The 26,568-nt window shown below is 61.8% G+C and overlaps 3 protein-coding genes across 4 annotated transcripts in view; 2 read left to right on the top strand and 1 right to left on the bottom strand.

Moving 5' to 3' along the window:
• NDUFA11 (NADH:ubiquinone oxidoreductase subunit A11) overlaps positions 1–23,266 on the top strand; it is an 87,312-nt gene extending 64,046 nt beyond the window's left edge. Inside the window, exon 5 of the mRNA XM_061355836.1 lies at positions 23,254–23,266. The gene's annotated coding sequence lies outside the window, so the exon portion shown is untranslated. The remainder of the gene's footprint in view (positions 1–23,253) is intronic.
• POLE4 (DNA polymerase epsilon 4, accessory subunit) overlaps positions 7,409–26,568 on the bottom strand; it is a 42,385-nt gene continuing 23,225 nt past the window's right edge. Inside the window, exon 5 of the mRNA XM_061355840.1 lies at positions 7,409–7,418. The gene's annotated coding sequence lies outside the window, so the exon portion shown is untranslated. The remainder of the gene's footprint in view (positions 7,419–26,568) is intronic.
• KANK3 (KN motif and ankyrin repeat domains 3) lies at positions 16,998–25,486 on the top strand. Of its 2 annotated transcripts, none has more exons than XM_061355776.1 (11): positions 16,998–17,093; positions 20,942–21,017; positions 21,289–22,956; positions 23,101–23,200; positions 23,335–23,535; positions 23,662–23,749; positions 23,971–24,190; positions 24,443–24,585; positions 24,778–24,978; positions 25,064–25,141; positions 25,320–25,486. In XM_061355776.1, the coding sequence occupies exons 2-11, from the start codon at positions 20,981–20,983 to the stop codon at positions 25,371–25,373; spliced, it is 2,790 nt and encodes a 929-aa protein (XP_061211760.1). In that variant the 5' UTR covers positions 16,998–17,093; positions 20,942–20,980; the 3' UTR covers positions 25,374–25,486. The 2 variants fall into 2 exon arrangements, with proteins under 2 accessions (XP_061211760.1, XP_061211759.1); XM_061355775.1 differs by having other exon boundaries at positions 25,317–25,486.

Here is a 26,568-nt window from a genome sequence, read left to right as displayed (position 1 = left end):
CCCCCAGCGAGGACCATCGGGCCCTCAGCCATGGAGGCTCTGTTCCATCCTCTCCCTTCCAGCTTCCCCTGCCTCCTGGGTAAAACTGATGGCAGCCCAAGAGAGGGGAGAAGATGTTGGTACCGGGCTGCAATGTCCCCTTTGGGCTCCAGAGGATGGGCTCAGGGTCACAGCCACCCCGTGGTTCCTCTGAGCTGGGATGATCCCAGCCTTGAGCAGGGAAGCCCATTCCCATGCTTGAAAAGCGGCCAGAACAGGCACTCACGCTCCAAGCATCCCCCTGCTGCTCCTGGCGGGGCTGGATGAGGGTTATGCAAGTCTTCCCTCTCCTTTCTCCTTCCTGCCGTGCCGGAGCCCGGGGTCACTGTGCCGAAGGTCGCACATGCCAGAAGGCAGGAAGCCGGAGGGTCGGGTGGGCGTGGGGGGTTCGGCAGCCGGGGAAATCTGACCCTTACTTCTACAGACATCTCCCTTTAAACACCGCTCCCCTCTGATGGGGGCTCTGCTGCCCGAGCGGGAGCTGCAGGGCCCCAAGGGATGGGGATGTCCCTTGGGCATCCCCTGTCTGCTCCCAGTCCCATGTGGGAAGGGCCAGACCACAGTAACCAGGGCTGGGCTCTGCTTTCCCTACAAGACAGTGGTGGCTTCTCTTTTATTAACACCCTTTGGCTAGCGACAGAGAGAATGGCTTTGAAAGAGCCTGTGATGGGCACCATCCAGCACCCTCGGGTACCTCTCCTGTTGTGCCTCGTGTCACCTATATCCAGCAGCAGGAACACACGTGGGTACGAAGAGGCTCTGCTCGTGCGGGGCTGGGGCACAGCAGTCCCTGTTTCATTTGAATTTCTTGGAAAAGCAGCGGTGATGGGGTCTTCTCCTGACGCATTTGGGTGTTTGGATCCGCGGGACTTTGCTCAGCAGACGGTAGCAGAGCTGAAGCGGCTCCAAATCCGTGTCTGAGCTTTGACCACCTCACGTCAGATCACCTCACCTGCCTGCCGGAGAGCGGGTGCCCACAGTGGGCATGTGGGGATCCTCCCACCCGAGGAAAACCAGATACCTACAGACAAAACCCCAGCGCCAAGAACCCGCCTACGCGGCTCAGGGGTGGCTTCCCCATTGCAGTGTGCAGAGAAAAGATGGATCCTGAGCAGGGCCCAAGGAAATCCTCTCCACCCCCAAAACAGAAGGGACCCGAAGCGTCACATTTCCCATCACACAAAGGTTTGGGAGGGTTTTGTTCAGCACCGCAGGAGCGAGCAGCAGGAGGACAGGGCCAGGAAAACCTCAGCTGCGGAGCCCTGCTCCAGGAGGGTTTCTCCGGGCCAACAAGAGCAATCCCACTGGCAGTTGCTGGCCCATGTTCCTCCTCCTGGTGCACGGCTCCCCAGGGACACCCTGGGGATCATCGGTGCCTGCCTGGCCCTCAGGGGTGCCTCAAGCCTGGTGATGCTTGTTCACACCACCCCCCAGCAATCCCATCCTGTGAGTGTTGGCTCCCTGCTTGGAGCTCGTTGGGGTGATTCTGGGGGACGCCAGTGGGTAAACAGCGGGGAGGAGCCTGTCATCCTGGTTCTGCCCCAGGATGGTTTCTTCGTCTCTCCCAAATCCTTCTGACACTGATCCGGTGCAAGGGATGGAGCCATGCCTGGCTCTGAGCAGATTTACCCTTGGACTTCAGTACGTGGTGCAAAAATAGCTGTCAGAAAGGGGAGAGATGCCCTTTGCCATTTGAATAAGTGTTTGCGCTGTCAGAGCAAGCGGTGCTTGGGGATTCAGTGCAAGGCTCCGGGGCTCTGAGCCAGGAGCAGACCATTTTCACCCTGTCGGCTGCCAGCCGTGAGCCTCACCGGGAATGCAGCTCCTAATCCCTGCTCAGGGAGACATTCGGGAGAGGAGGACCCTGCCAGGGCGTCGAGTGCAGGCTCCCGGCTTCCCTGTGTGTTTCCATGCCAGAAATGCCCCCGTTTGGTTGCCTGACCATGGGATGGGGAGAGGGAGGCTGTAGGGATGAGATGGGATGGGATGAGGGAGGCTGTAGGGATGGGATGGGATGGGATGGGATGAGGGAGGCTGTAGGGATGGGATGGGATGGGGATGCTGCAGAGGTGGCAATGGGCTCAGGAATGAGACAAGATATAGGGATTTAACAGCAAATCCTCACACCATGCTGGTCTTGAGCAACAGCCTCCAGGCGCTGGAGCACGGTGCTCGATCTCTTCTCCCACATGAGGGCAAACTGGGGGAGCTGGGACCTCACCCAGGGTCCTGGAGAACAGGGAATGAGGTGGCCACTGAATGAGGACCCCCTGTCTGCAATGGGGACACTGACCCAGTGCAGAGCGCTGCTGCCCGCAGGTAACCGAGCCTGTATCTGCCACCACGACCTTTCCGCCTGGCTTGGCAAGCCCGGCCCGCAGAATGAAATTAGAAGCGACCAAATATTAAGCTTGGCTCAGGCTCAGATCAAACTTTCGACCAATTTTAGCTGCTGGTTGCTTTGGAGACGGCCTGGCCTGCGCTGGAGTTCAGCGCTGATGCAACACGGAGCCAGCACCGGGCTCTTCAGGCCAGGAATAGACACGAGGGCGGCCGGCGGCCAGAGCCCGTTGAGCCCGGGCTGCAACCAGAGTCCATGCAGGGGGAACGGGCAGGTCCTGCGGTGGCTGGCATCTAACCGAGATCAGAGCTTTGGGTTCTGCTCCTGGATTGGTTCCTGCTCAGTTGGGGACCCTGGGGAGAACACGGAGCTCTGGGGACAGGGAAGGGCCAAGGCACAGCAGAGACCTCCAAGGGCCCCCAGCTGAGGAGCGCGGGGGGGTCCCCCCTGATGCAGCAGGGGATGTGCTGGGGATGGGGCTGCCGGCCATGGTGTCACCGTGCCAGCACCCAGGAGCTTCCACAGAGGCTTTGGGCGGCCTCAGGTGCTGACTCAGGGGCGGCAGAGCTCGACAGAGAGCAAACAGGACGGAGGTCGGGAGCAAGGACCAGGGGGCTGCGGCAGCGGTGCTGAGCCACCGGGCACCCGTCCCTCAGCACACAGGGCAGCAGTGATGGGACCCTCAGCAGGACCCCAAACACCCCCAAGGCATTTCCCAGCAGAGCGGGGTTTGCACAGCCCAGGTTGGACACAGGGGCTTGGAGCAAGCTGCTCCAGTGGAAGGGGTCCCTGCCCTGGCAGGGGTTGGGGCTGGAGGAGCTTCAAGGTCCCCTCCAACCTGGGCCATTCCAGGACTATAGAACCTCAATGCAATCCAGTCCCCTCTGGCAGATGCAGAAAGACCCTGCCCCAGCACCACCCCATGGCCCCGACCCCCACCAGGCGGTCTGTGAGCTGGAAAGCCACGGGGCCATCTGTCACCCAAGGGATACCACGGCCAAAACCAGTTTAAGCCCCCAGCCCCCTCCCAGCAGGGCTTTGACACAGAAAAATGGGAAATTTCAGTCTCTGGAAAGCCCATCAAGGGTTTTCTTTCACCCCAAAAGGAGGCACGACGCCACGGTGATGGGCAGCCAGCTACAGGCTGTGGTGGAGCTGGGTGCAAGGTGCCAAGGTGCTCGGTGGTGTCTGAGCTGTGATTCCTCGGGCAGTGTCTGTGTGGGTCTGATGCAAGCAGTGCTCTTGCCCACAGCGCCGGCACCGAGCAGGTCACCGAGTGCCTCGAGTCTCAGACGGGCTCCAGCGCTGTCAGACGGATGCCACCCCTCATGTCCATTGCCCTGACAGCACCCCCCAGCTGCCCGACCGAATCATGCCAGGCTCCTTAATGAACGCGGTTATTATTAGCAGTGTCAGGAGTGATTTGTAAGAGGCGAGTTGAGGGTCCCTGTGCTTGATGGTGGGACCATCCCACACGACCCCAGTGTCCTCTGCATCCCTCCAGAGTCCTGACTGCGAATGGATCATGGGAGGAGGAACATCCCTGGGTACCACATGTGTTGGACAAGGCACCAGGATCCTTTGCACAGGCATGAGCAGAGCCGCATTGTCCCCAGTCTTCCCCCATGAGCCAAGAAGCCACCCTTGGCTCCTACCCTGGCAAATCCCAAGGGAAATATCCAGGCCAGGACTCCAGGTGACCCCAACATCTGGATGCTGAGAGGAAGAAAGGCAGAGGATCCAGCTGTGCGCGGGAAGCGTGTTGGCTGTCCTGCACTGTTGCCTCTGCCATAGCCCCGGCCTGGCGGCTCCATGGGCTCTTTGCCATATGTAGGGCATCGCAGGGGGTGCCTGCAGCCGCCTCTGCTCCCCATGGAGCGTGGGGAGAGGTGCCTAATTCATCCTTTCAGAGCAGAGATAAGATGGATTAAGGCCTCCTGAACGCTTGCCAAAAGAATTGCCATTAGGCCCTGGAGAGCTTAATCTCCAGCAGACTAAGAGCAGACAGGCTGTGCCGCAGCTCGCGCTGTCTGCCAGGGGATAAACACCCAGAGCGGGATCCCAGGGAAACCTGTGGAAGCTACAGAGCGCATCCCAAAGTGCCCGTGCTGCCCAGAGCACCCCAGGCTGGGTGCTGAGCCCCACAGTCCCCCCAGCACGCAGGGACCGGCTCATGGCTGGAGGATGCAAAGGACCAGGTTGGCTGCTGGAGTCTCAAACATCTCCGTGTCTTGACTGTCCCTTCCCTGCTCCCATCCCCAAGGCTCCTCCACCCTGGCACTGTTATCTCCTGCAGATTAGCTCCCCGAAGCTGTCCTTGCCTACGTGCTTCTCATCTGACTCACGTTTGTTATTTCCTGCCCCTATCTCTTATTTCCCTCACACTTACCCCTCCCAAGGCCCAGGACAGCCCTGACCCCGCTGCTGCCTGGGGACCGGCAGCTCCCATGGAGCCAGAGCATCAGCGGGGGAGGCCAGAGCTCCCTTCTCCCACCAGTGCTGAGCACAGCCTCAAACCCACCCCCTGCACTGCCCTCCATGGCCACGCTCGGGGCTGTGCTCAGCGCTGTGCCCATCCCCACCACTGTGGTTTGGGGGAGACATCACTGGTCCGGGGAGCGCCCTTGCCCAGGAAGGGGCGATGATGCTGGCCTGATGGTGGTGGTGAGCAGCAGGGTGTGAGCCGGGTCCTGGCCACCAAGGGGGAGCTGCCCCCATTGGCTTCACACCACAGCCTCCACCTCTCAGGATCCAGGAGACAGGGAACGGTCCCCATCAACCACATCTCCCTGGAGACCCCAGCTGCCCACAGAGGGGATTTCTGAGCTCATTTCTCTGCCAGGCCCTGGGAAGAGGCAGGATCCGTGGGCAGCCGGTGGGGGATGCTCATGGCACAGGGTCTGGGCTCCTTGCACCCCTGCCCTGGAAGATGCTGACGTCCTTGATGCCGTCTCCTCTGGGGTTTTATTGGCTGGAAGGGGCTCACCCCCATCCGTCTCCCACCAGTGCTGTGTGTGCAAGCTGGGCTGTGTTCAGACACTGAAACCTCAGTCCCCAGCCTTGAGCCCTTCCCTCCAGCACCTCAGGGTTCTCCTCACCCTCAGCTTCTTCTCCACAGGCAACAAAACCTCTATGATGCTCACTGCTGTCACCGCCAGCCCTTCCACATCCCCTCCTTCCCCTTTCCTGTCCCCTGCCGCTGCATCCCAGCAGGAGCGGATGGAGCTTGGGCACCGCTCTCCTATCTCCAGTGGCATGATGCAACCCGGGCGCAACGCGGCCTCCCGCCGGCAGTGACACACTGTCCCAGCCAAGCAAACACAGCTCAGGGCCTCGTGTTGTGTTGCGACAGCGTGAATGGCCTCAGCACCCACAGCCAGGGACAGCCCCTGCCTGGGGATGGGACCCTGCACTGGCAGCTCTGGTGCAAGTGCCCCAGCACCGCCTCGGATCGACCGCCCCGATGGAAACAGGAAGGCCAAGATCTCCCAGGTCATAGAATCATGGAATGGGTTGGGTGGAAGGGACCTTAAAGCTCCTCCAGCTCCAACCCCTGCCAGGGCAGGGACCCCTTCCACTGGAGCAGCTTGCTCCAAGCCCCTGTGTCCAACCTGGCCTTGAGCACTGCCAGGGATGGGGCAGCCACAGCTTCTCTGGGCACCCTGTGCCAGCGCCTCAGCACCCTCACAGGGAAGAGCTTCTGCCTAAGAGCTCAGCTCAGTCTCCCCTCGGGCAGGTTCAAGCCATTCCCCTTGGCCTGTCCCTACAGGCCCTTGTCCCAAGCCCCTCTCCAGCTTTCCTGCAGCCCCTTTAGGCACTGGAAGACTGGGACAAGGCTGAGAAGGCCCAGGGAGAGCTTTGTAACAATTCTTTGCTAGATGACTGTTGGTTCTCATGAGCTTTAAAATGAAGTCATGTCCATCATAGTGACAAACACTGCCTTGGATTCAGTGCAGGAGCAGAGGGCAGCAGGCACTGCAGGAGCAGGGACACGGGACCAGCATGGCCACAGCCACCACCACGGAGCCAAGACGGGGCTGGCAGCAGCGTGGCTGGGGTGAGGAGGCAGCGATGGGCAGATGTAGGTGAGGGTTAAGCTGTGCTGGGAAAGCTGAGCCTTCCCCACGCTCCCCTGATGTAATGCTTGCAGGAGCAGCGTGTTCCAGCAGTGCCATAAACACAGGGAAGGAAAGAACTTGACTTTATCTGCTTGCGAGGCCTTGGGAGCATCTAAATTAGGAAAGGAAGGGTTATTACAGTCCTTATTTACAGCTGTAAGTCACTGATCTGCCCTAGCTTGGCTTGGTGCTGCCCCTCACACAGACACAAGCAGGTTCCCAACCCTCGGGACCTTGGCCCAGCACTTGGCATCTCCTGGGCATGGATTTGGAGTCAGCTCACTCGAAATCACTTGGGTCATTTTCCCCACAGAAGATGCTGGTGCTGCAGACACTGATGGTTTCACCCACAGATGATTAGGAAATGAAGTTTTGATCCATATTAATCCAACCCCGCAGCAGGATATAACCCCTCTTCTGTCCCCAAACAGAGACGTGTCATGGTACCATCACCAACCTACTGCCAACCCCCATCATCCCATTGCCACCCATCTGCCAAACCATCACCACCATCACCAGCCCGCCACCATTGATCACCACCTACCAACAGCCCATCACGCATCACTGCCATCCATCCCTATCCCATCGCCACCAGTGTCAAGCACTCCCAGGTCACAGCCTGTGCTCTGACAGTCATAAACCACTGCTCGGTGCCGGGCAGCACCGGGCTCCGTGCTGCCTGTGCTGCTGCTGCCGCTGACCCCGTGCCGCTGCCACCGCGCAGCTCCGCCGCTCTCCTCCGGCGCTGCCCGCTCCAAGCAGGGCTCACATCCATATTTCATGGACACGTCCCTCAGAGCACGGCTTTGCAGTGAGAGGCAGAAATAATTCATGCTCCGTGCACGGGGATGCCGCGGCCCCGAGCATCCTTCCCACCGCAGGCAGGGCCCTGTGCAGCCGCACGAGGAAACCCGCTCCATCCTGCATCCCGCCTTCCCCGAGAACACAGGACAAGCCTTTCATCAGTAAAGGTCACTCCAACCGACAGTGCCCGGCGCCCTCCACGCTCCCTTGCAGCAAGGATGCTCCTTATGATTCCTGCCTGTGCAAGGAAACGACAGCAAAACTGCTCTGTTGCCAAGGTCCAGGGATGCTCCTGCAGCAGGAGGCTTGGACAAGATCACAGAATCCCAGCCTGGTTTGGGTTGAAGGGACCTTAAAACTCCTCCAGTTCCAACTGCTGCACGGGCAGGGACCCCTTCCCCTAGAGCAGAACCACATCCAGCTGCATCCTTGTGCTGCATCCATGCAGCACATCACAGCGGCTACAGACATGCAGAGGGACGAAGCGCTGCTGCTGAAGCTTTCATGGGATGGAAGCACCAGGGAAAGGCCAGATTTAAAACTAACTTGAGTTTTCCCCTGGCTAAAGCACAAGCTGATCCCTGCCAGGGTGTCTGGGTATATTCAGTCCTATTTGGGTGGGGAGAAACCCACTTTTCAGTGCACTTCTGTAGCCTTTCCCCAATGCCTTGGGGTATTGAGCACAGCTCCTGCTCTGCGTGTGAATCATCATCGTTCGATGAATAATCAATCTGGCTGCCGTATGCACTGCTCATGGAGAAAGAAACTGCTTCTTGTTAAAGGTGTGAAAATAAGCCATGTGTAAAATTAGCTTAGCCCTTTCCTAAGTCAGATGGGAATTGCTTTCAAAGCACTAAAACCTGCCCAGATTCCCAAGAGCTTGGCCATTTTCCACACCAGCTCCTGCTTTGCAGGAGAGGAGAATCTTCCCAAACTGTGGCAGGAGGGATGCTGGGGACTCGCTAATGGCTGGGTCACCAGGATGAGACCCCAAGCAGCATTCCCAAGCTTTGGAATACTCAGCTTCGGATGAAGCATCCCAGTGGCCATGAGGAAATGAGGGTGGCTGTCCCCAGACGGTGCCTGCAGGTGACACCGTCCAGCCCTGCTCCTCTGCCTGCAGCTCGGGTTCCTTTCTGCTCTGAAGAAAACCCAACTTCTGGGGGGGAATTGCGGCCACCCCAGGGATTTGGACATTAATTTCTAATGGGGATTAAGAATTCAAATCCCTTAAGCAGCTTTTGCAGCCCCGTCCTTCGCTCCTGTGGCTGCAGAGACCCCCGGCCAGCACTGCCCAGTGTCTGAGAACACCATGGGTTCAGTGTGCCCTGATACCCCTTGAACACCATGGGTTCATCTGTGCCCTGATACCCCTTGAACACCATGGGTTCAGCTGTGCCCTGATACCCCTTGAACACCATGGGTTCAGTGTGCCCTGATACCCCTTGAACACCATGGGTTCAGCTGTGCCCTGGCATCACCCTCCCCTGGACCACAGGGCTGGGGCTCTGCCCCACTCCAGCCCTTCAGACAAGGATGCTGAAGGCTGCTCCCGCAGCGATGCCCCAGGGCTGAGGAGTGAGTGCAGTGCCTCTGCAAGAGTTCCTATAAACAGGCTGACACCATTTCCCTGCTGAATTACTGGGGCTTTGAGGCTGTTTCCCACCATATCCCAGGTTCCGCACGCTGCTGTCCTGCTGCGTCCACCCTGGGCACACATCTGGAGTGTTCTGACATGAGCAGAGCTTGCTGGAAGGGAAGGGACCGCTTGAAGAGCCCAGCTCCCAGAGCAACAAACCCAGCAGAAAGGCTGGCTTCCTGCTTTGAGCTGAGGGGGAAAGCTTGTTTGTTGTTTCCAGTGAAGGCTGCTGGCAGCGCCCAGGGACGCTTTGCAGCTCCTCTGGATGCCATGGCAGGCAGCAGGAATCCGGCAGGAGGCAGCTGGCAGGGGTTCCTGGCTGGCAGGGCCTTCAAGGCTTGGCCTCAGCAGAGGGAGAGGGGTGAATGTGCTCCCCAGGGAGCTGGAGCCCTGGGGCATCCCTCGGCCCTGCCCTGGGGCACTGCTCTGCGCTATCCATGCCTGTGGACCCCCTCCAGGGTCCTCCCTCCCCGTGTCCTGCTTCATCTGGGGAAGAAAGATGTGAATTAGGGGCGTCCACCGCAGCTGTGACATGGTAGTGGAGCAGGTTGAGCACAGGAGGAAGAGCTGGGCGGGTGATGCTCCTCTGTCCCCTGGGACGATGCTCCTTGTGCCATCAGCATCTCCCATTCAGCTCCCCCTCCAAGAGCAGAGCAGAGGAGGATGCAGACCCAGGCTGCTCCCACCCTGCTGCCCTGCAACACCAGGGGCTCCTATTCCCAAGGCTTTGGGACATGGGGAGAGGCAGCAGCCTCTGGCCTCTCCTCCAAGCCCAGGAACCTCATTAGCAGCTCAGCCCCATTAGTAACCATCTCCATGGTGATGGAGCTCAGGAGATCACATTGCACAGGGGCTCCCGCGCTGAGCAGCCCCCAGGCCAGGCTTGGGCACGCCGGGGCCATGAGGCCGAAGCAGCGCTCTGCAGGGTGCAGCATGGTTCCCCATCTCCTCATCCCTCGCAAAGGAAAAGGCATAAATAAACCCCATAATGAACCAGGTGTCCCCTGATTGCCTGGGGCTGGATGGAGGCATCCCCTGCACGTGGCGCTGTCAGCAAAGAGCCACAAGAACCACAGTGAGCTCTTGATGAGGAACAAGATGCCTGAAGACGCCGAGCACCCGGGGCAGCCGCATCCTCCCTCGCTCGGAGGGGGTCTCCGGAGGAGAGGAGCTCACGCACTGGCCCTTCCGCAGCACGCGTGCCATCGCTTCAGAGCCTGATGAATATTGTAGCAAGGCCGCTCCTTTCATCTCCGCTTCCTTCCAGGGACCCCGAACCTTCTGCACGTTCCTTTCCACCTCCCTGTGCCTCTGAATTATTTAAACTCCCCTCCCCGAAAGCGGAGCCCTTCCATTACCGCTCCCTCCTCTGCGGCACACGGGGAATTTGGGGACTTGCACATCCACTGCATCTCTCTGCGTCCGTGCAGAGCCGCAGGTTCCCATGGGCTCCCCTCCCCTCCAGCCACCCCAGGCCACGTTCCCAAAGGCAACAAAAACCTCGGGGCTAAAGCAGAGCTTTGGTGCTTTTTACTGGGGTCCTGGATGCTGTGGGGTTTCGATTATGGCCATTGCTCTCCTTGCCACTGGTCTTCCCCCAGAGACACGTGGGGCTGGCAGTTGTACCAAAGTGGGTCACCACTGGCTCATAAGACACTGGAAAAAACCCTTGTGGCTCCGTTGCTATCACTTATAGAGCTAGAAAAGGCTTCCTGCAGAGTAGATCCCGTCCCTGCCGCTCAAATGAGACATCCCCAATGAATCGCCTTGTAAGTAGGAGGTAGGAATGCTGAGCCCAGATCCCCAAATGCTTACAGATCATAGAACCATAGAATCGAGGAATGGTTCGGGTTGAATGGACCTTAAAGCTCCCCCAGCCCCAACCCCTGCCAGGGCAGGGACCCCTTCCCCTGGAGCAGCTTGCTCCAAGCCCCTGTGTCCAACCTGGAGGCTCAGAATGCTGCTGGAGAAGAAGGCAGTTTTCAGTAACTTAGAGCATAGAAAGAGCTCCCCCGGCTCCTTCCGCGAGGGGGAGCACCCCTGGGGTGCAGGGTTTGGGGGTGTCGGCAGGGAGGGGGTGACTCAGCCGGGTTTGAGGCATTTCGCTCTCTCCTGTCGTGCCCAGACCTGCCGGGAGCCCCACAGACAGGTTCCAGCGGCCGCATCAGCCCTACCCTTGTGCTGCGCCGCGGCTGGGCCGTTTGCTGGAGCAAGGCACCCTCGGTCAATGCTTTTCTCCCCATCCTCCCGCTGTTTATGGGTTATTCTGTGGCTATCCCGTACCCCACTACTGCTCTCTTGATGGGGCTCATCCCCTCCAAAGCCACCATGGGACAGCTGGGGTCTTCTCACCCCACTGATGAGGATGAGGGGAGTGAGGAGGTGCAGTGTGTGCCCTACGGACGCGTTATTCCTGATACTATCACTTGTTCATGCAGTTACTGGCACAGAGCTGCAGAGCGGGAAGGGGAGGAGGCTCCAAGGGGACACCATTGTGAAGGGGCTGCATAGGAGAGCAGCTCCCGGCTCCATCACTCCCAAGGTATTCCAGCTCCGGGGCATGCACCAGAGGGAATGGATGGAGCCGCTGGGGCGAGTCCAGAGGGGGCCCAAAGCCGGCTGCGGTTCTGTGCCCTGTGCCCCAGCCCCAGGGGGCTCCATCCCTTCCGCAGCCCAGGCTGGGTTAGGCTGACCCCTCCGTGCGTCACTCTCTGCATTCATCATCACCTCGCTCCGCACCGGCTCCTCCTGAGCGAGAACTTCGCACATTAAAGATTAACAGCGCTAAATGATTGATGCGGCACCGCGCGGCAGCTCCAGCTCGGCTTCCCCCAGGGGCTGCCCCATGTCCGTGTCCCCAGCCACCCCCTGCCCTGCTCCGGGCATCATCTGGGGGGAAACCCAGCACGGCAGGAACCCCCGACCCTCTCCTCACTCCTCAGCACCCCCTCTGCCCCCCCCAGCACGCCCCTGCACTCCCATCACTCCTCAGCATCCCCCAGCACCCCCCTGCACCCCCTGCACTCCCATCACTCCTCAGCATCCCCCAGCACCCCCCCCCCAGCCCCGCTCCCATCCCAGCAGCGGTTCCCGGTTCGACACCGCCCCCTGCGGGCCGACACATCCCAGTGCACCGGAGCCCGCGGCCCTGCGGGGGGGCACCATGGACGGAGGGGGAGGATGCGGATGGGGCTTCGGGTTGCAGCACCGGCGGTGCGGGGTCACCGTCACCCCCACCCCACAACCCCCCCCACGCTGCCACCCCGCCACCCCGACGGTTAACAGATGCCCCTCATCGACCACAACTCTTTGAGTGCGACCATCCACCTAATTCCTTATCCACCAAGCGGTCCATCCATGAGCCTCTCACGCATCATCTGCAGGAACAGCTCCTTCAGATCCGCCACCTTCTGACTCCTCTCTGCTTGCCAGCAAAGAAAAATCCAGCCAGGACACCTGGGCTCCAGGAGGGAATCTCTCTTGGAAGCATTGTGGATGGTGCAATGCTTGGGGAACCTTATTCTGTCCCATAGATGGGGCGGGAAGTTCCCAGCAGAGACTGGAGAGCAGAAAGCATCAGCAGAGATGCTGCCCTGAGGAGGATTCAGGCTCCGAACCATCCCACCGAGGGGAAGGAACAGGAAAGCTCGTCCCCTTGGCCACACTCCGATGTCACCAACTCAATGGGCCGATTGTGCGCTGGGACCAGATGCGCTGCTTTGGATGGTGGCACAGAAAGGCTTTTCTGCTGCTTCTCAATGACAGATCTATGATGCTCCTGCCAGGAAGGTCCTGCTGAGCACCCCTCGGCCCTTGCCAGATCCCGGGCAGCCAGGAACCTGCAGCGCAGAGAAGGGTCCTCTGTGTGCCGAGCACTCGGATCCCCTGGAAATGTCAAGCTGGAGTCGGATGCCATCAGCCTGGGGGCTCTGGGCAGGGGGGAGCAGAGCTGGAAACAGCTGGAGATAACTCCAGATGGAGAGATGAGAGGCTGCTTTGCTGGGGGCTGGGGCAGGGCAAAAGGGCATCCGCCGTGCAGGACACTCCCTCTTTGTCCTAAGGAGCCGGCTGATGTCTTTGCCGGGAGCTAAAGGGCAGAGAACACAGAAGAAGAAGGTACTTGGGGTGGTTTGTTCCCCCCTGTGCATCCCCATCCCCGTCCCCGTCCCCATCCCCATCCTCATCCCCATCCCCACTCCCATCCCTATCCTGCTCTGCAGTGTGAAGACACTGGAAATCAGTGGATGAAGCTGAGCCCATATCACCCCCAGGTGATGGGGACGTCTGTGTCCTCCCCTCTCACCAGGAGCTGGAGGTCTCAGAGCTGTGCCAGAGCTGCTGCTTGTGCACAAGATCATTTCCCAGGGGATGGGAAAGGATCAGGGATTGCCACAGCAACGTGGCCTTGAGCACTGCCAGGGATGGGACAGCCACAGCTCCTCTGGGCGCCCTGTGCAGTTGGGTTTTAGGGGTACAGCACAGAGGCCCCAGAAGAAAAATACCCATTTTAGGTATGCTGAGCTCCAGCTGAGATCCCAGCTTTTCCATGCGCCCCGGCCTGAAACCCTCAGCGTGCAGCTTGAAACGGATACCTGGAAAACCCCACACCTGGGAGCATCCTGCGGCAGCTCCCACCGACCGTTGGGGAGGGTTTATGGCCATGCTAAGTGCAGAAGGGCGCTGCCGTTGGGGCAGGAGCTCCATCCTGTGCTGCTGGTGGGGCTGGCCTCCAGCCAAAGCAAACCCCGGCACTGGAAACCCGCACGGCATCTTCCTCAGGCCTGATAAGCCTGAGCTGCAAACCCAGCCACAAAAGAGAAGCCGTCCCGTCCATGCCAGGCCGGCCCCGGCAGGTGCCGTGCCAAGCAGGAGCAATATTGCCCCAGATAAAAGCCAGCGCCCGGTCTAAAATGTCACCTGCGGCCACATCAGAGGGAACACGAGGGGACGGGACGAGCACCTGCGTGAGGGCTGGTCTTAGAACCACACAACCCCAGCCTGGTTTGGGTTGGGAGGGACCTTAAAGCTCCTCCAGTTCCTGACCCTGCCACGGGTTGCTCCGAGCCCCTCCAGCATCCAGCAGCCCCTCGAGGACCCTTCCCCTGGTCCCAGCATCTCCAGCTGTGGAAGCTGCTCCCGCTTCACTCTCGGGCCCTTTGTTTCTCTGCAGCATCCCAGGGAGGAAGGATCTGAGCAGAGGCAATGAGAGGAAACGAGAGCTTCCTGCCTGCTCCCGGACCCGCGGCCAGAAAACAGGGACATTCCGCTGCAGGGGGGGCTGCGCCGGGCTCGGTCCACATGGAAGTGTTCCCGCTGCTTTCCTACAGGGAATGCACTGGGCAGAGCCTTCAACAGCTTTGCCCATGGGTCCTACACGGTGCCCAGCCCAAGGAGGGTGCGATGGAGCTGGGCTGGGGCAGGCACAGAGGAGCTGAGCAAGCAGGGATGAACTCAGGGAGACAGGAAGTGTTCGGGACACACACACACACGTACTCACTTTCCAACTGCCCTGGTGGGGAAACTAAGGCACAATCCCATGCATAGTTCAGCTGGCAGAGAGCAAAGGTTGGGGAATTATGGGGAAAGCCTTTTTTTGAGACTCTTTTCTGGACCAAAGAAAAGGTTTTTACTGTTTCTGATGAATTGAAACTCCCAGGGGTTCTGTTCAGATGGATGCTCTAGGGAGGGACATGGAGCCCCAGCCTGGTTTGGGTTGGGAGGGATCTTAAAGCTCCTCCAGCTCCAACCCCTGCCAGGGCAGGGACCCCTTCCACTGGAGCAGCTTGCTCCAAGCCCCTGTGTCCAACCTGGCCTTGAGCACTGCCAGGGATGGGGCAGCCACAGCTTCTCTGGGCACCCTGTGCCAGCGCCTCAGCACCCTCACAGGGAAGAGCTTCTGCCTCAGAGCTCAGCTCAGTCCCCTCGGGCAGGGAGCTGGAGGCTCGGCACTGAAGCAGGAGCAGCAGGGAAGCCACAGGCACTGCCGTTTGCCCCAAGCCTGGGTTTGTCTGGGGCTGCCGGGGACTCCTGGTCCAGGCAGGCAGGTGACACAGCTCAGACCGGTCCTGCGTCGGCGTCTCTAGCCCAGGGTGAAGCCACCGAGCTGGCTGAGAGCTGAGACTGCAGCAGCCCACATGCAGTTGTCATTTAAATGGGGTTCAACCCCAACTGACCCTTGTGAGTTCTCTGCTCGGGTCTTTGCACGTGAGCTCTGCAGTTTCCACACAAAACTGGGGCCCCCCACACCAGAGGGACGTGGAGCTGTTGGAGCGAGGCCAGAGGAGGCCATGGAGCTGCTGCGAGGGCTGGAGCAGCTCTGCTCTGGAGCCAGGCTGAGAGAGCTGGGCTGGGGCAGCCTGGAGAAGAGAAGGCTCCTGAAGGGGAGACCTCAGAGCAGCTCCAGTGCCTAAAGGGGCTGCAGGAAACCTGGAGAGGGGCTTGGGACAAGGGCCTGTAGGGACAGGCCAAGGGGAATGGCTTGAACCTGCCCGAGGGGAGACTGAGCTGAGCTCTGAGGCAGAAGCTCTTCCCTGTGAGGGTGCTGAGGCGCTGGCACAGGGTGCCCAGAGAAGCTGTGGCTGGGATCTGGGATTCTATGAAAACATAAGTGCCAGAAGTTAGGGCTGCCCCTTGGGTTGAACCCTTTTCAGTCACCAGAGCTTAAAGCCAGAGGAGCCCAACCAGCACAGGGATGTTTGTCTGATGGCCAAGTGCAGGAAGAGGGGACCTGGGCATGGGTCCTCCATGGAGCTCTGAGCCAGAAAACGGGGCATGAGCTCTGCAGCAGTCGGTCTTCACTCATCACACCAGGCCCACCTTTCTGAATGGAGAAGACAAGCCCCGCACGGGTAGGGAGGACCCTGAAGGCTACTTAGCCAAGCAGTGAATGGAGAGGAGCAGCGCTATTCTAGACCTGCTTTGGAGACAGAAGGAGGGCATGAAATCACCAAGTTCATTACCACAGGATGCCGGAGAGGCCAAGTATGTAAATGGGCTGGAGAGGGACAAGGTCTGTCGGTGGAGGTAGGTCCATGAGGGCTATTAAGGTACTTCCGTCCGGATGCAAACCCTTTCTCAGGAAGGCCCTGAGCTGCCGGGCAGCAGCAGGGAGGGACGCCGGGAAGCACAGCTTGTTTCCCTGCTCTTCCCGTGAGTAGCGTTACAGACAGAGCCAGTGTGGAAAAATACCCGGGGGGGGAGTGCGAGGGGGGAGGTTCAGGAGCTGAAAAGGGAAAGAAAAAGAAGGACAAATCCTTGCAGAGGGTTTCAGCATTGGAAGGGGCTGGGGCAGTCAATGAAGGTGTGAAGCTGCCAGGGGTCCCTGTGGGATGGAGGCAGCCCAGACCTCGCTCAGCTCGGGAAGCAGGCGGGGAAGAAAGCTGGCAAGAAAAGGAGACAAACAGCCTGCTGCTGGGCCAGGGGAGGGCTGCCAAAACCCAGCGGGGCCAGGCCGGGGAGCCCAGCGCAAGGCTCCCGGCCGCAGGATGAGGGCAGGCAGTGAGAGGCCACGGGGACCAGGCAGGGTGTGCTGGGGGAGGATGGGGGGGGGGGCTGCATCCCAGCGAGCTGAGCTCAGGCAGGGGATCCCCCATAGCTGGGGTGGAGTGGGCAGGGAATCCCCTTGTCTCCAGGGTGAGCATCCCCCAGGGGAGCAGGGTCAGGGGGGAGTGGAATAAGGGTACCTCAACCCCGGGGTGACCAGGGCAGGGGATCCCTCATTCCCGGGGTGACCAAGGTAGGGGATGCCCACATACCTTCACTCACTGGGGCAGGGTAACCAGGAGAGGGTAACCAGGACAGGGTAACCAGGACAGGGTAACCAGGACAGGGTAACCAGGAGAGGGGACTCCCGGGGTGAGCAGGGCAAGGGACACCCCTGCCCCCGGTGACCGGGACAGGGGACACCGCACCCGGGGCAGGGCCGCGGGGGCCTCACCCCGGGACCCCCCGCACGGGGTGAGCGGGGCTCGGGGGCGGTGCCCGTCCCGACCGGGGCCCGGGGGCGCTCCCCGCCCGCTGCCGCCCCGCCCCGCCCCGGCCCTGCTGCCGGCCCGCCCTCGGCCCGGGGCCGCGCTGCAGCCCGAAGCCGCCGGGCTCGGGTCGGCGGCCCCGCGCTAGAGCCCGGCTGCAGCCCAGACGCGCGGACGCCGAGGTGAGGGGCGGCGGGACCGGGCGGGACCGCACGGACGGGGCGCGGGCTCGTCCCGGTGGCGGAGCCCCGCAGGGCCCCGGAGCCGCCGCCGCCGCCCGGGGCCCGCCGAGGGGCCGCTGGGAGCCGCCGCGATGGGACCGGAGCGGGCTGGGGCGGCCCCGGCATCCCCCGGAGCGGGGCTGCTGCCCGCGGCCAACGAGGAGGGGCCGGGAGCGGGGCCGTCGGGGCCGGGCTGGGCCCCCCATCGCCCGCTGGCGGGAGCGCGGAGTCCCCGGGAGGTCTCCTGGGCTGCGGGGGGCTGCGGTCCCCCGGGGGCTATGGGGAGCTGTGGGGCTCAGGAGGGTGCTGGGGACCCACAGAGCTGGGGGTGCTGCAGGCTCCCTGGGGTACGGGGGCGGCTGTAGGCACCCCGGGGTGCTGGGGACCCACATTGCACCCCGGGGTGCTGCAGGCCAGTCGGGTGCTGCAGGGTTCAGGGTGCTCCTCATGCGCACATGGGAAACCCGACATGGGACCGTGCCTGCACACCCTGAGTGTAAATTTAACCCTTCCATCACCTCCCCAGGAGGGCGAGCCCAGGCCCTGGGGTTTGTTCCCGGGTCTGTTGGCACCAGCTCCAAGGGAATGGAGGAGGTGTCGGTGGAAAGTGCTGTTGGGCAGCTGTGGTGAGGGTGCAGTGGTGGTGGATGTTTTCTAGTGGGCTATAGAGCTATAGGTGTGATGGGGCACATAGAGCTGATCTCTGTGTGAGTACATCCGCATAGGGACCTGCCTGTTGTGCGGGTACTGTGTGAGCCGGGGGTGCTGGAGCTGGTGCTCAGCCCAGGCAGCCCCTGCAGCCTCCCGACCAACCGGGCTGCCGGTGACGACAGCTCCAGGAATAACGGCCCAGCCCTGAAACCGGGCTGCTGAGAAGAGGGAAGCGTTTCCCTTCCCCTCCCGAGTCAGCGCCGGCGCACCCACCCGCATGGGATCCGGCTCCTCGGGAGCAGCCCCAGCCTGGACCGCATGGCTGAGGTGGCCTGGGCAAGCAGGCACCGGGATGGTGGGTGGCACAGAGCTCGGGATGCCCCGTGCCGCCCTGGAGCAGGGGATGGGGATGGGGTGTGTGGCTGAGAAGATGCCATGAGCCCCCCAGTCCCTCCCACCCGCACCCAGCGGGTGACAGTGCAGGTGCTGGGCACACGTGGTGCCTGGCTCGGTGCGAGGATCCCGAATCCCAGCTGGCTGCTGGAGCGGAGGAAGCCGTGTGCTTGCTCAGTGGTTTCCCTTTAGCTTTGGAACAACCTCAGCCCCGAGCTTCGGGGCTTATCGCCTGCGCGCAGCTCCGAGGGAAGCGTGCCTGGCCCAGATAAATCAAGGCGCCCTGGCCAGGGCTACTCTGGACTCTGTTCTCACATTCCTCATGACCTCAGTAGTTTGGCTTTGGGAGGAGAGCTGGGGAGAGCTCCCCCTGTGTCCAGCCCCTGGAGCGGCTCGGGTGAGGGAAAGGACCCAGAGGAGTCCAGGGTTTTAAAAGCAGCACCCCCAGGTCTGTCCCCTGAGGGATGGGGACCCCCAGGGGGATTGCCCCATGCACCACAAAGCTGGAAGTCGCAGGGGGCTGACTGGTCGTGGGTACTGGATGGTACCTGAGCTGTGCCGAGACTAACATCCCTCACGTGGCTCTTTACTAGAATTGAGTGGAAAGGCTCAATTTTAGACCCAAGTTTCCTATAGGCTGAAGGCCAGGTTGGACAGGGCTTGGAGAAAGCTGGTCCAGTGGAAGATTTTGGCACCAAACTGGCCAGCAGGGTCTTCCCCATCAGGTCTTCAGCTCAGGTGGAGAGCAGCTTCTTTGGTGCAATGCCACGGTGATGGCAGGAGGCTGGGGACAAGGCTGGCTTTGTGCCACCAGTGGAGGTGCAGGGACTTAACCCTCCCATCACTGCTGCATTCCAGGGCCGCCTGCGTCCATTGCTCATCCTCACTGGCTCAAATCCAGGCTGGCTGCTCACCCAGCCCAGGGCAGTGTGCATGTCACAAGGGCTTTTTGCACCTCACAGGGTCCCTGGGGCATATTGCACATTACTGGGAGCCTGCAGGTCCCATCACCTGGTTTGCTCCTCGGTTTTGGAGCCGGGTGAAAGCCGAAGATCCCCTCCTGGGTCCAGCTCATTGGACAAGTGGTGGGCCTGGAGCTGCAGGAGGGTGCCCCGGCTGTGGGGAGGGGTTGGCAGCAGCTGCGGGCACCGCTGGAGGCGCGGGATGAGGGGACCCTGTGCTGCGCACCCACGTCCATCAGAGGCGGGTTTCCTGGCGGGGCCCCAGGCAGCTCCGTACCCGGCGGAAGGGAGCTGCCGCCCGCTTCCCCCGAGGAAACGCAGGCGCTGGCTCCGCTCCTGCCGCGCTCCCGCTTCCTCCCGGTTGATCCCTGCTGCGCGCAGAGCCCGCGGGAAGCTTGTCCTGGCCCCGGCGCTGTTTGATCACCTGGAGCAGGGGCTGCGCGCAGGGGGAAGCGGCCGCTTCCTGGAGGGGAGGGGTTAGACCGAGAGGGGGATGTGCGGGTCCCCGTAGGCACAAGGGCAGCACGGGACTGGTGGGGACCGGCACGGAGCTGGGGTGCTCCCAAGGGAGGTGCCGGCATGGAGCTGCCGTGAACATTTCCAGGGCTGTGGCATCCTCAGCTTCTCAGGGTGCTCAAGGCCAGGTTGGACACAGGGGCTTGGAGCAAGCGGCTCCAGTGGAAGGGGTCCCTGCCCTGGCAGGGGTTGGAGCTGGAGGAGCTTTAAGGTCCCTTCCAACCCAAACCAGGCTGGGGTTCTATGATTTGGGGCTGGATGCGGGTGTTTCTCCTCAGCCATGGCTGGATCCCTCCCCATTCTCGGGACCGCTTTAAGCCTCAGCTTCCCTTAAGGCCGTTCCTGAGCTGCCTTCCCTCTGTGGCACGCTTCCTCCCCTGCTTTCTTCCCAGAATAGCCCGGTGCCAAATGCTTTCCCTGCCAACAGCTGCCCAGCCCCACGGCCACTTGTGCCCCACAGGCCCATGTGTGTGCTGGAGGGTGACTGTGCCCAGCAGCTGCGCCTGCTCCCAGGGTGCTGTTTGCCCCCATCTCACTCCCACCAGGACCATTCCACACCCAGGCCCCAGCACCCAGATGCAGGTCCCGGATGCAGTCTCACATCTGGCAGCACCCCCAGCCCTGAGCTCACCCCTGCAGCGCAGTCGCATCGTGGTGTGCCCATTGCCTGGCTCCCGGGAAAACCAGGCTCCCATTCCGTTCCTCCGTGCCTTAGAGAATCAGAGAATCTGAGCCTGGTTTGGGTTGAAGGGACCTTAAAGCTCCTCCAGCCCCAACCCCTGCCAGGGCAGGGACCCCTTCCACTGGAGCAGCTTGCTCCAAGCCCCTGTGTCCAACCTGGCCTTGAGCACTGCCAGGGATGGGGCAGCCACAGCTCCTCCGGGCACCCTGTGCCAGTGTCTCGACACTCACAGTGAATGGTGCTGGCAGCTGCCTGTGGTCAAGTGGCTTTGCAGAAGCATCCAATGCCTTTATCCAAAGGAAACTTCTCCGCTGAGAATCACACCCAGAAGGGCCTCAGCCCCTGCTCCTTCCCAGCCCGCTCCCCCAGCTCTGACTCACGGCTCGGCACCCTCCGCACTGGCACTGAGACCATCCCGCCTGGGAAGCATTCCTTAAATGTACAAACAATTCCGCTCGAGCTTCAGCCCTACGTCACCAGGGCTGGTGGGGGCCAGGGGGTCCATGGGGTGCCCACCATTGGGGGGCAGTGGTTTGTGGCCATGGAGGGCTCATTGACCCCTGGTTTGTCGGGTTTTGCTGGATGTGGTCCCATTCTTGTTGCAGGTTGATGGTCCCCTGGTCAGCAGCATCCCCTGGGAGAAGATGGCTCAGCCTGCACCCCTGAACCAGAACCTCCCAGGTAATGGGAGCCAGTGGTCACCGGGCAGCAGAAGCAATGGGAAGGGAATGGGAGGGCTGAGCTATCCAGTACCATCCCAAGGAGCTTCCTCACCTTAGCACCAACCCCAGCACAGAGCAGGTATCCTGGGACACCCCAGCAGCTGCGAGGATGCTGGGAATGATCCATCATGATAGGGAGGGGGGCTGCAGGCTGCGATTCCCAGTATAACCCAGTTGGGAAAGCCTCTCACCACCAGGTCCCTGCCCAACCATCCCCACTTCTCTTGCAGATCTCGGTGGCCCGTTCTTGTACCGGGACCAGGACAATGGGGAGAAGAGCTCGTATTCCGTGGAAACCCCTTACGGCTTCCTCCTGGACCTGGATTTCCTCAAGTACGTCGATGACATCGAGAGCGGCCAAACCCTCAGGAAGGTGCCGCTGCCCCGGAGGGCGAAAGGGCCGCGGCTCCCCCCCAGCGCCCTGCGCAGCCCCAGCAGCCACGCCAGCGCCTGGACCTCCACCGAGTCCCTGGCCTCCACGGCCAGCGAGGACGGGAGGACGCTGCTGCTGTCCCCGCCCGGCCGCGCGGCCCCGGACCCCCCGGGCAAACCGGCCCCGCATCCCCTCTCCCCGCCCCCGCTGCGGCTGCTGCCGCCTCCCACCCGCAGGTGCGGGCTGAGGAACCCGCGCGTGGAGAAGACGCTGCTGGAGACGAGCCGGAGGCTGGAGCGGGAGCAGGAGCAGGAGCGGGCCGGGCCCTGCCGCGGGGGCACAGTGGGAGCCCCGGGGCAGCCCCCGCCGTGGGGGCCGGGGGAGGGCTGGGGCCGGGGCAGCCCCGGCAGCTCGGGGCGCAGCACACCGGCCGCAGGGCTCGGCACGGCCCCGCTGCAGCACGTGCGGGAGCAGATGGCGGCGGCCCTGCGGCAGCTGCGGGACCTGGAGGAGCAGGTGAAGAGCATCCCGGTGCTGGAGATGCAGATCTGCGAGCTCAAGAGGGAGAAGGCGAAGCTGATGGAGAAGCTGTTGGTGGGGAACAGCGAGGCTCCGAGGCACCACCGCGGCTCCCAGGTGGAGGCAGGGGGTGAGGAGCTGCCCCAGGCGGGGGCAGAGCGCGAAGCGGAGCCCAAAGGGCGAGCGAGCAAGATCGTGGAGCTGAGGAAGCTGACGGAGAAGCTGGCTGTGCCGGGCCGGAGCCCCAGGGCTGCCGAGAGGCCCACGTGCCGCTCTGTGGCGGTGGGCGAGGACCGCGCCATGGCCGACGCCGTCTTCTACTACCGGTCAGAACAAGAGGGCGGCGGCGGCCCCGAGAGCGGGGCAAGGGAGCGCAGGGACGCGTCCGTGTGGGTGCTGGAGTCCTCGCTGGGGGTGCCCAGTGAGGCGGAGCAGGAGCTGGAGCTGCTGCAGCAGACGGTGGGGCACCAGAAGGAGGTGATCGCGCTGATGGAGGGGCACCTGCGGGAGGCCACGCGGGAGCTGGAGGAGCTGCGGCGCGAGGTGTGCGCCCGCCGGCCCCGTGCGCACAAGGAGGACAAGGAGGTGATGGCCCAGCCGCGGGTGGCCGAGGCGCAGGTGGAGGCCGTGGTGGCCACGCGGAGCCGGGCGGCCGGGGAGCCGCTGCGGGTGGTGGAGGCCGCCGTGGGGTGCTGCCCGCAGACCGCCTGCGCCGCCGTGAGCTGCCGCCCCGATGTGCGGGATGCGGCCGTCGGCCCCGGGTCAGCCGTGAGGGGTGAGGACAAGGGCAGCCAGACCGACCCGGGCAGCACCGGCGCAGAGGGAGAGGAGATGGAGCCCGGTGCAGGTGATGCCCCAGATGGTCCCTTGGCACGGGGCACAGGAGCGATGGAGGGGACAGCCCAGAGCAGCTCGAGCCCCGGGGCAGGCACAGCAGAGGTGACACAGAGCAGCCGGAATCTGTCCCCAGCACGGGATGGGGGAGCCACCCCAAGCCCTGGGACGGGTGAGTTGGTGCCAAGGATAACACCAGGGAGAGGGGTGGCTCTGCTGGGGCCAGCGCTGTGGCACAGCCTGCACACAGACCTTGTCCCTTCGATGGAGCCTGGCAGGTCTGCGGTGCCCCTCACACCCGCACCTCTGCCCCCAGGAGCCCTGAAGTCCATCATGAAGAAGCGGGATGGTGCCCCCAGGAGCGAGGCCGAAGGCAGCAAGAAGAGCCTGCAGTTTGTGGGCGTGCTGAACGGGGAGTACGTCTGAGGGGCTCCTGACACCCCCCTGCAGCAGCCCAGGACCCCGGCACTCCTGTCCTGGGGGCAGGGGGGGGGACTCGAGGGGACCTGCTGGGTGCCACATTGTCACTGAGCATCCTCCCTCCGCACAGGTATGAGAGCACATCCAGTGAGGAGGAGGAGGAGGAAGGCGACAGCTCCTCTGAGAAGGCTTCAGCCGACAGCTCCGACAGCGATGAGCAGGGGGACACTGAAACCTCAGATGAAGAAGGCGGGGAAGGGGAGTGTGAGCCAGGACAGCAGCACGAGGGGGACAGCGGGACCCTGCTGGAGCCCACCGAGGTGAAGGAGAAGTAAGTGCTAATGAGGGAGTGAGGAAGGCTCATGGAGGGTTGGAGGCATTAGGAAGAAAACCTCGATGGAAGGACTTTGGGGTGCCCTTTGGTGGGGTGGTGCAGCCCCTCTCATGCTCTGCCCAGGTTCGAGCTGAGCCCCAGGATGCGGGAGGCCTGCCTCATCGTCAAGACCCACCTGGGCCACACCGGGGCCACCAAGAGCAAAGAGGTGGTGAGTGAGGTGCTATGGGGTGGGATGGCTACTGGTGTCCCCCCTCTGCTCCACACTTTGCCCCAGACACCCCCAAACCCCAGCTCAGCTCAGGCCATCTCAGCCTGAGTTTGGGGTTTCCCAGTCCTGCCTTCACCCCGTTCCCCTCTGGAGCCGAGTTTCTGCTCTGCACCAGGGCTGGGGGTGCAGGGCCCCAGCTCAGCCCCTCTTGCTGCCCACAGCTCGCCAGCAGCAGCCTGCTCCTGCAGGAGTGGTTCCGTCTCTCCAGCCAGAAGTCCTCTGTGCCCGACACGGTGGCCAACCACCTGCTGGCCTTTGCCGAGGTGTCTCCAGCTCTCCTGGCCCACGTGGTGAACCTGGCAGATGGGAACGGCAACACCGCCCTGCACTACAGCGTCTCCCACTCCAACTTCCACATCGTGCGGCTGCTGCTGGACACAGGTCAGTGCTCCCCAGCCGACAAACACCCCTCTGCCACCACCCTGCTCCCGTCCTGCCCGTGCCAGCAGCAGGGAGAGCTGCCCTGCGCTGGGTCCATGCACGTGGGGGAAGGTGGAAGTCACCTCAGCCTTTGGGGAGCCCCCCCCGGTTTGATGGGGGAGAACTCATCAGCAGGCCATGGGACAGCTCATAGCACCCTGGGCAGGGTGGGAACCAGCCCCACAGCACCCTGAGCTCTGCCCATGCCCACAGGGGTCTGTAACGTGGACCACCAGAACAAAGCTGGCTACACAGCCCTCATGCTGGCAGCGCTGGCGGCTGTCGAGCAGGAGGATGACATGAACATGGTCAGGAGGCTCTTCAGCATGGGCAACGTCAACGCCAAGGCCAGCCAGGTTGGTGCATCACATCCTGACCCTCACTGCGTCACCAAGGGCCACAGCTGGCTCCTCCAAGGACAGCTTCAAAACCTGAAGGAGCTGGTACTGCAGCAGGAGCTGCTCTCAGTGTGGTCCTTGCCTGGGGCAGTGGGGTGAGCGGGTGACCCAAGCAGGACAGGACCCCTGGCATTGTCCCTTGCCTTGCAGGCCGGGCAGACAGCGCTGATGCTGGCTGTGAGCCACGGCCGGCAGGAGATGGTGGAGGCTCTGCTCGCCTGTGGAGCTGATGTGAACCTGCAGGACGAGGAGGGCTCCACCGCACTGATGTGTGCCTGTGAGCACGGGCGTGTGGAGACCGTGAAGCTGCTGCTGGCTCAGCCCACCTGCGACATCTCAATCGTGGACAGTGTAAGCCTCTGCAGCCCGGGCACATTGACCCACCTGCATCCTGCCCCCCAAACCTCTTCCCAAGGGCTCTCCTCTCTGTTTCCAGGACGGGAACAACGCCGTTGCCATCGCGCTGGAGGCTGGTCACAGCAACATTGCTGTGCTCCTCTACGCCCATCTCAATGTGAGTACCAGAGGTGGCACCAGCTCAGCTGTGACAGGGGCAAGAGCACGGCGCCCTGAGTGCCACACACTCACTGCATCCTCAGCAGCAGGACACCAGCCTGGCTGGCCCTGACTGGGAGTTGCTGGGGTGACACTGGGACTCTGGAGTGACATTGCCTCTGCTCTCTCTGCAGCAGGGGACATCACCAACAGCCACCAAGAGCCCTGGGGGCACAAAGAAACCAAATTAGAGTGACCTCAGGAGCCAGCCCTCAGCACCAGGCTATGGTTTATGTCCCCCTTGCCTGCTGAATCACACCCTGCAGATGCTTTAACCCTCCTGTCACAGAGTATGCACTGTCCCATGCACAGCCACCTTGCTCCACCAAGTGACAGAGGAGGGAAGCATCAAGCAACCAGGGTGGGAAATCGAGCAGAAGCTGGCCCCATCCCCTCCGCTCCCCATCAGCCCTGCACTGCCTCGGAGTCCTTTGCAAGTCCTTCACTCACTGGAACAGCAGCAGACAAGCCCAGCAGAAGTGCACACGGTTCCTGTTCTCTCTGGCAGCTCCGGGGAAGAGTAGAGCTGGTGACAAGGAGCGGTGCTGCTGGGCGCTGCTGTGCTGCACACGGCCAGCAGGAAGCTCAGCAGCCACAAGACACAAACCCAATGGTCAGTGCTGCCGTGGACATGGCCTGGGAGCAATTCCAGACTGAAATACTGCTCCTTCTCTTCTGGCCTTTCCTTTCCGGGCCAAAATCTGACTTTTTTTTCCCTAGCACATGCACACAAAGCAAAAAGAATTATATTGCTTAGTCAAAGGACAGAGTTGAACAAGAAAGCACTTAGTGATTTGATGTGCAGAAGCACTGAGCACCCGGGGGGCCACCGAGCTGACAGGAGGGGGCTGAGCCATAAATGCATTTAGGGACATTTAAGATACCCCACACAGGGAGCAGGGACCTCCTCCCAGGACACAGACAGTCAAAAGCCACTTACTGTGAAGGCAGCAGAGCCCCAACCAAGCCTCTCTGCCCACTTCCCTTCCCAAAGGGGACAAGAGCAGCTCCTATTGTTCCAGGGAACAAAAACGATGGGCAAGAAGAGTTGAGAGGAAGCTGTAGAGATGGACATGAATGTCAGAGGATGTGTGTGTGAGTGTGTGCGCCAGGCAGGGTGGAACAGACAAGGAAAGCACTAAGGACTGGGAGTGAAGAGGAAAAGGGTTTTGCATGTGAAGCTGGCTCTGCTCTGAATCCTTCACATAGTGCCATGTCACAGCTCCCATTTCTGCTCCTCGGCTGCCCAGAATCACTCTCACCCCTCCAGGCCTGGTCTGAGCTGTGCTCCCACCTGGGAAACGCTCCCAGGAAAACTGGTTCCAGTTGACACACTGCTGTGCTGGCAATGGGCCTGGCTCAGCTTTGCACTGAAGTTAACACACA

The sequence above is a fragment of the Neopsephotus bourkii genome, unplaced genomic scaffold, assembly GCF_033783945.1.
Source record: "Neopsephotus bourkii isolate Nb327-2 ecotype Australia unplaced genomic scaffold, CSIRO-AGI_Nbou_v1 NB_838, whole genome shotgun sequence".
In the NCBI taxonomy this organism is placed as follows: domain Eukaryota; kingdom Metazoa; phylum Chordata; class Aves; order Psittaciformes; family Psittacidae; genus Neopsephotus; species Neopsephotus bourkii.
Note: the sequence above shows the minus strand (reverse complement) of the source record. Positions and strands in the feature narration are given on the sequence as shown.

Bases quoted from the DNA above. Each gene is read 5' to 3' on its own strand.
- KANK3 (XM_061355775.1), top strand. From the start codon at position 20,981: ATGGCTCAGCCTGCACCCCTGAACCAGAACCTCCCAG. The intron at 22,957-23,100 runs GTGAGTTGGTGC...CTCTGCCCCCAG, and splicing joins CACCCCAAGCCCTGGGACGG to GAGCCCTGAAGTCCATCATG. The intron at 23,201-23,334 runs GTACGTCTGAGG...CCCTCCGCACAG, and splicing joins GTGGGCGTGCTGAACGGGGA to GTATGAGAGCACATCCAGTG.